The sequence below is a fragment of the Leucoraja erinacea genome, chromosome 39 (assembly GCF_028641065.1).
Source record: "Leucoraja erinacea ecotype New England chromosome 39, Leri_hhj_1, whole genome shotgun sequence".
Classification (NCBI taxonomy): Eukaryota; Metazoa; Chordata; class Chondrichthyes; order Rajiformes; family Rajidae; genus Leucoraja; species Leucoraja erinaceus.
The window spans coordinates 9,711,928-9,720,253 of record NC_073415.1 but is presented as its reverse complement, the minus strand read 5'-3'; the positions used below and the strand labels follow the sequence as shown (position 1 = coordinate 9,720,253).

General features: G+C 47.0%; 1 protein-coding gene across 1 annotated transcript in view; it reads right to left on the bottom strand.

The window, feature by feature from the left end:
- Positions 1–8,326, bottom strand: part of LOC129714569 (uridine-cytidine kinase 2-like) — a 9,020-nt gene continuing 694 nt past the window's right edge. Inside the window, exons 2-7 of the mRNA XM_055664276.1 lie at positions 6,677–6,836; positions 5,536–5,632; positions 4,384–4,526; positions 3,549–3,646; positions 3,337–3,385; positions 1–454 (exon numbers count right to left, since the gene is read on the bottom strand). Coding sequence (XP_055520251.1) covers positions 321–454; positions 3,337–3,385; positions 3,549–3,646; positions 4,384–4,526; positions 5,536–5,632; positions 6,677–6,836 — 681 coding nt within the window. The 3' untranslated portion in view covers positions 1–320. The remainder of the gene's footprint in view (positions 455–3,336; positions 3,386–3,548; positions 3,647–4,383; positions 4,527–5,535; positions 5,633–6,676; positions 6,837–8,326) is intronic.

Genomic DNA, 8,326 nt, shown 5'->3' with positions numbered 1-8,326 from the left:
GGGGGGTGGGGGGGGGGGGGGGGGGGGGCTACACACCACAAGTGCTCCATCCCACTCCCCAAAGTGAACATGTGGCTCTGGGGTCAATACCCCCTTTGACAGATACACAGCCCAATCAATAATTCCAGATGCATTGAACCACTCCTGTGCACTCGCTCCCCACTGCTAACACAGGGAAGCCCGTGGACACAGTGAAATTAGACCTTGTAATGAGGAAAGGGGGGGGGGGGTTGGGGGGGGGAGCCCAGCTATCCTCACGGCGAGACTCTCGACAGTGAAGAAGGTGGATGGTGATGGTGCTCCCAGGCCGTGGTCCGGGGTCAGTGTGGCCGGGTGCTGGACTCGGAGCTGTGACGGGTGCGCAGTATGGAGTGTCCGTTCACAAAGCCATTGCGTTTGGTCAGGCCACCTGCCAGGATATCCTGAATATGCTGCACAATCAGGTTGATGGCAACTGGAATGAGAAAAGAAAGATTTCAAATGCATGCCACAATTAAACCTGTCAACTGCTCATTCCACTTTCCAACCTCCCCCCCCCTTTTAAGTTTCCACACCTTCATGGATTAGGTTCACAAGTTACAGGAGTAGAATTAGGCCATTCGGCCCATCGAGTCACCCCTCCATTCAATCATGGCTGATCTCTGGCCCACAATCCCGATTTCCTGCCTTCTCCCCATAATCCTTGTCACCCGTTCTAATCAATAATTTGTCTATCTCTGCCTTTGTCTTCCACTGCCCTCTGTGGCAATGAGTTCCACAGATTAACTACCCTCTAAAGAAGTTCCTCCTCATCTCCTTTCTAAAAGAGCGCCCTTTGATTCTGACTACGCCTGATAGAGCCACAGCATTCCATCTCTGTTTTTTACATTCCAGTCATCTTGAAAGAAATGCTAGCATTGAATTTGCCTTCCTTACTACCGATTCGACTTGCAAATTAACTTTATGGGAGTCCTGCACCAGCATTCCGAATTTTGGATTCTCTCCCCTTTTAGAATATAAGGACATAGCAAAAGTGCCAAGGGGTGAGGCTGGGCTTGTGACAGAAGTACTGTGCACCACAGAACCTCCGGACGATTTACAAGATAAGAGGGTTGTAATGAATAATAAAGGAGAAACACAAAATTCCACTGGTGAGTCAATCAACTGATGATTGTCTTGGCCAAAGTCCAAAATGTATGAGAGGCAGAATTGTTTTCTGTTCTATGTAAAGGAAATGGGAATAGATTCCATCAATTAACTTTATTGAGGATTATTACACTCATGTTCCAGGAATACAACATTTCCTGAACACACTTAACAAATTCCACTCCATCCACGCCCTTAGAGCTATGGCAATCCATTTGCAAAGTTAAAATCCCCCACCATTCTGTGCCACAGATGGCTGTGGAGGCCAAGCCAAGGGATAATTTTAAGGCAGGGATAGATAGGTTCTTGATTAGTACGGGTGTCATGGGTTTTGGGGAGAAGGCAGGAGAATGGGATTAGGAGGGAGAGATAGATCAGCCATGATTGAATGGCGAAGTAGAAGATGGGCCGAATGGCCTAATTCTGCTCCTACCACTTATGAGAACACCTAATATTTGATTGAAGTAAAAGATACAGCATGGACCAGTGTCCACGCCAACCACTGATCACCTGTTCAAACCGGTTCCACATTATCCCACTTTTTCATCCACTCTTTACTTTGATCAACTGGACTCTAACAACTTGCTTTCGCTTTCTAGGCTCACTTTATTTACTTTGCACAAGGAGAGAGGCACAGTGCCAGTTACCGAGCAACTCGAAAATTCTGCTCGGAAGCCAACTTTTATACAGACTTTGATCAATTGAAATCTCTTAATTCCTTATCACCAACCATAATACATTCTTAAAAGCATTAATATATAATAAAAACAACATGCCCCTGTTTATATTTAATCTTACAAGATAACTCTCAAGGTCCTTGTACTGTATAGTTTCAGCTAACTGCATGTCAAAGGACGTCTATCAAATGTCAGCTAACTGCATGTCAAAGGACGTCTTTGAAATGCTGCATGTCAAAAGATGTTCAAATGTCCTCATGCTGTACAGCTATCCCGACCTTTGACATACTGCAGCTTCCACAGCTCCCCACACACTCCAAGCATTTTTTATAGAGGCCAATTAACCTACAAACCTGGAGGAAAGAACTGCGTATGCTGGTATAAACCAAAAATGACACAAAATGCTTGAGTAACTCAGCGGGTCAGGCAGCCTCTCTGGAGAAAAGGGAACAGGTGATGTTTCGGATTGAGACCCTTTTCAGACTTAAGGAGGATTCTGAAGAAGGATTGTGACATCTGCAGGAACTATACATCAGGAGGTGCAACTCCAGAGCCAATAAAATCATGGGAGACCCCTTCCACCCCTGCAACGGACTGTTCCAGCTGCTACGGTCAGGCAAACGCCTCCGTTGCCAAGCTGTGAGAACGGAGAGGTTGGGAAGGAGTTTCTTCCCAGAGGCCATTCGGACTGTAAACTCCTATCTCACCAGGGACTGACTTTACTGAACGTTTTTCCTTCCAATATTTAATATGTAAAAGAATATGTGTGTGTTTATGATTGTGTTTATAGTTTGTTTGGTTGTTTGGTTATTTGTCTTTTTGCACAAAGTCCGCGAGCATTGCCACTTTCATTTCACTGCACATCTCGTATGTGTATGTGACGAATAAACTTGACTTGACTTGACCTGAAACGTCACCTATTCCTTTTCTCCAGAGTGGCTGCCTGTCCCGCTGGGTTACTCCAGCATTTTGTGCCGATCTTCAACCAACAAACCTGCACGTCTTGGGATGTGGAAGGAAAACGGAGCACCCGGTGGAAACCCACACAGTCTCAGGGAGAACATGTAAACTCCACACAGACAGCACCCAAGGTCAGGATCGAACCCGGGTTCTCTGAACACTGCTCCACCAGCTGTGCTACTATGCTGCCAAATTCTACAACCCTACAATTGTCTGGTCCAACTCTTTTACATCTGGTACAACATGTTATGGAACAACTGGGCAACATGTGTAGGAAGGAACTGCAGATGCTGCTTTACACCGAAGGTAGACACAAAATGCTGGAGTAACTCAGCGGGACAGGCAGCATCTCTGGAGAGAAGGAATGGGTGACGTTTTGGGTCAAGTCTCAACAACTTGCTGCTGGGTCTGGAGTCACACAGGCTAGATTTTCTCCCTTGATCAACATTACAACCCACTAATTCTTGTAATTAGTTTTTTTTTAAATATCAAACTCTTCTAACCAAGGCATTGTGTGGTGAGGTGCCTTTTAATCACCATACTGACAAAGCCAACCTGCTGGGTGTGAACTCACCTAGATTTTCGACTCCCCGGGGGATAATAACATCAGCATATTTCTTGGTCTGCGGATGAGAATGACAATCAATTAATCAATTAAGCCCTCACTCAGCAGGTGAGAGACTGACTGCCCTCTGGTCCCTGTAGGGCTGATAGTCAATGACAGCAATGAGAGCGGTGACCTGAGCAGACCCTTCCCAGTACCCCAAGCACAGTGTCCCCGCTCACCGGAAGGCAGAACTCCTCGAAGGCAGGCTTGACGAACGTCGTGTACTGCGTCAGGATCTGCTCCAAGTCACGGCCCCGCTCGTTGATGTCCCGCAAAACTGAGATGTGAGGAGAAATAAATTTAACACCTTGAAGAGGCACGGTGGCGCAGCGGTAGAGTTGCTACCTTACAGCGTCGGACACTTGGGTTCAATCCCGACTACGGGTGCTGCCTGTCCAAAATAGTTTGGAGGACATATTCCCCCAGGGAAAGGTGTGGGGATGAGGAGACGGCTTTGGAGAAACGCTCTGGGGTGGGTTTCAAGATGAGAAGGCAACAGGTAAGGAAGGGAATCCCAGGAATTGGTGTAGGATTGGGAATGAATCCTCACATCTTGATCCTCCAAACTATTTTGGCCCCTGTGTCAGGGCAAGGATCAATGTGAGTGAAGTGCTGAATCTCGACCTGTGTTTGGAGCAGGGCGGATGGCAACTCAAGAGACTGCAGATGCTGGAACCTTGAGCAAAAACAATGCTGGAGGAACTCAGCGGGTCAGGCAGCACCTGTGGATGACACTTTGGGTTGGGACCCTTCTGCAGGACATGGCGCGAGGCTGCAGCATGGTTTGGGTCTTGAGGCAATTTTTCCTGCTCTCATCTCCACCCCTGGTCCTTGCATGCTCTTTCCAATCTCAGCATCTATCCGAGTGCGGAGTTTGTGTAGCAAACGTTCAAGCCGTTCTGAAGAAGGGTCTCGACCTGAAATGTCTCAATCCCAGCCCACAGATGTCCTTCGCCGACCACCCGGTGAATTCCTCCCGACCGCTCGCCCGCCGGCCTAGCGCAGAGCCCTCACCTCTGCGAGAGAGACGTGTGTCGGCATCTGTATCAACGAAGAGCTTCATGTGGAACATATCCCTGATCTCCTGCGAATAGAAAACCAGAATGCCCTCGAAAAGAACCACATCTGCGGGATAAACCGGCAACATCTCCGGCTTCCTGCAAGAAGAAACCTCGTCATATCTGCTCTTCATCACAGGACCATAACACAGGCAAGGACTATCTTTATCCAGACCCATCTTCCTCCATTCAACCCACTCCTTCTGTTTGTATTCATGATGCATAAGTTCATGCTCTTAAGTTCTAGGAGCAGAAGTAGGCCATTCGGCCATCGTATCTACTCTGCCATTCCATCATAGCTGATCTATCTCTCCCTCCTAACCCCATTCTCCGGCCTTCTCATCGTTACCCATGACCCGTACTAGTGGAGAATCTGTCAATCTCTGCCTACTGTCTTGGCCTCCACAGCCGTCTGTGGCAATGAATTCCACAAATCCACCACCCTCTGACTAAAGAAATTCCTCCTCATCTCCTCCTCAAATCCTTTTATTCGGAGGCTATGGCCTCTGGTTCGAGGCTCGCCCATTAGTGGAAACATCCTCTCCACATCCAGTCTATGCAGGCTTTTCACTATTTGGTAAGATTCTATGAGGTCTCCCCTCATCCTCCTAAACTCCAGCGAGCACAGGCCCAGTGTCATCAAATGCTCATCTTATGTTAAACTCACACTTCTCTCTTCTTTTTAAAACCCTTCCTTGGTTTGCAAAACATTGGGTTTTGCAGAGTATAATTTGATTCTGCCCAAGGCACTGTTTTGACCTCATTTCCTATGTTCCCCACGGCAATCTATCTTAAGCCTGGACAATTTCCACAGACAAGATGAAAGATGCTACCACACTACCTCACGCTGTGGAGAGGGCTATTGGTGTGCTGGCCAATCCATCCCACCTCAAGCTTCACAGGAATCCTATGAAGTGGCACCAGACCCACTCTCCCTCTGTGAAGCAAGGTATCGAATAGTGAAAGGCTTGGATACATATCCACTCTATCCAGTCCTTTCACTCTTTTGTAAGTTTCAATGTCCCCCTCATCCTTCTAAACTCCAGCGAGTAGAGGCCCAGCGCCGTAATTTGAGGGCTTATCTAATAGCAGTTGTTCTATTACAAACCGTGAATGATTAACAAAGTCATAGACTGGAATCAGCACCGTCCTCCCGTTGATGATATCCTTGAGGGTGCGGAGAATCAGCTCGTTGTCAAATGCATCTGTGGATGGCAGAAAGGCACAGTCGTCAGTGGGCTGAGTCTGCAGACATCAGCAGGAGCCAAAACCCAGTCACGATGCACCCATGTAACACAAAGTCTCCCCCAGACAGGGAATCTCCTCTGCACCTCATATTTCGCTTGGGTAGTTTACACCCCAGCGGTACGAACATTGACTTCTCTAACTTCAGATAGCCCTTGCTTTCTCTCTCCATCCCCTTCCCAGTTCTCTCACTCGTCTTACTGTCTCCGACTACATCCTATCTCGGTCCCACACACTCTCCTGACATCAGTCTGGAGAAGGGTCTCGACCCGAAACGTCGCCCATTCCTTCTCTCCAGAGATGCTGCCTCACCCAGTGAGTTACTCCAGCATTTTATGTCTCCTTTGATTTAAACCAGCATCTGCAGTTCTTTCTTACACAAATATCCTTCACCTACCCAACCCTTTGCTTCATCCTGCAATGCTGCCTCCGTCTCCATCCACAATGTCCCTGCCCCTAAGGGCGGCACAGTGGTTGAGTTGCTGCCTCACAGCGGCAGAGACCCAGGCTGACTATGGCTGCTATTTGTACTGAGTTTGCATGTTCTCCCTGTGAACGTGTGGGTTTCCTCTGGGTGCTCTGGTTTCCTCCCACACTCCAAAGACGCGCAGGATTATAGGTAAATTGAATTCTGTAAATTGTCCCTAGTGCGTGGGATAGAACCCGTTGACTGGCAATCACCTGTACACGTGGACTCAGTGGGATGAAAGGCCTGTTTCCCTGCTGTATCTCTAAACTAAACTAATTCAGCTCCCCCCTCACAACTCTCAGTGATCCTCCCACGGGCACTTATGCTCCTCAACCCTCTAATCCCGTTGTTTTAGCTCCTTTTCAAACCATTCCTCCAATTCGACGACCTTGAAAAACACCTTGATTACTGCAACTCCCTATACACTCGTCACTTTAATTTCATGTATCTTGTGTTTTAATACTGTTGGCAGATCAATTTCCCTCCTGGGACAAATAAAGTTCAATCGAATCGTATATTGAAAGCGGGCGATTACCTGGATGATCGAAGTTATACTGTCCCTTGCTGGCCTTGACCCTCTGCTCTGTGGTCAGCACCTTATAGAAGCTGTCCTGGCTCAGGATCACCACCTGCCTCTGGTCTTGGTCCACTTTATTCTGCCCCAGCAGCTCAACAATTTTCTGACACACAGATGACTGTCCAAAAAGAAAGAAAATATTAAATGCAAAACCTCTCCTACATTCATCAGCTCCAATCCCAGCTAAAGACCAGACACAGAGACATGTCCCACAGAGACACCTCAAGTTACTGGACCTGGTAACATCTGGATTCCAGGAAAGGATCTCTGAATAAAGCAAAGGTTCTATCAAAATCCCAAATATTCTGCTACTGAAGAGCAATCCACATCACTAAAGATGGATACAAAAAGCTGGAGTAACTCAGCGGGACAGACAGCATGTCTGGAGAGAATGAATGGTGATGTGTCTTCGGTCTGAAGAAGGGTCTCGACCCGAAATGTTACCTATTCCTTTTCGCCAGAGATGCTGTCTGACCTGCTGTGTTACTCCAGCTTTTTGTGTCTCTCTTCGGTTTAAACCAGCATCTGCAGTTCCTTCCTACTGACACACCACTAGTGAAGCTGTTATCAACAGGGACAACACTGCCATCTACCTAAAATGGAAAAATATCCAAGTAAGTTCTGCATCTTGTGAACAGGATAATTCCATCCAAATTAACTATTGACACTTTCACTCTCGATCATCAGCAAAGTGATGGGAGGATTCGATGACAGTATTAACAGTACTCACTACTAACACTTCTCAAAATTGTGCAGGACATGTTTGTGTTGGAAGGAACAACAGATGCTAGTTTGCACTGAAGATAGTCTGAAGTATTGGTGGTGAATCTGTGGAATTAGAAGGGTGGTGAATCTGTGGAATGTATTGCCACAGAAGGCTGTGGAAGCAGTCAATGTATATTTTCAAGGCAGATAGATAGTTGATTAGTACAGGTGTCAGGAGTTATGAGGTGAAGGCAGAAAATGGGGTTCGGGGGAGAGATAGATCAGACATGATAGATAGATCAGATAGATCAGAATGGTGGAGTAGATTTTGTCATGGTAACTGACATTTATATTCAGTGTCAATAAACAATAGACAATAGGTGCAGGAGTAGCCCACTCGGCCCTTCGAGCCAGCACCGCCATTCAATGTGACTTCAGAATTAAGGGACAGAAGTTTAGGGGTAACATGAGGGGGAACCTCTTTACTCAGAGAGTGGTAGCGGTGTGGAATGAGCTTCCAGTGGAAGTGGTGGAGGCAGGTTCGATTTTATCATTTAAAAATAAATTGGATAGGTATATGGATGAGAAGGGAATGGAGGGTTATGGTCTGAGTGCAGGCAGATGGGACTAGGGGAGAATAAGTGTTGGGCACGGACAAGGAGGGCCGAGATGGCGTGTTTCCGTGCTGTAATAGTTATATAACTCTCTAGAATTCAGAAGATTGAGAGGGGATCTTATAGAAACTTACAAAATTCTTAAGGGGTTGGACAGGCTAGATGCAGGAAGATTGTTCCCGATGTTGGGGAAGTCCAGGACAAGGGGTCACAGCTTAAGGATAAGGGGGAAATCCTTTAAAACCGAGATGAGAAGAACTTTTTTCACACAGAGAGTGGTGAATCTCTG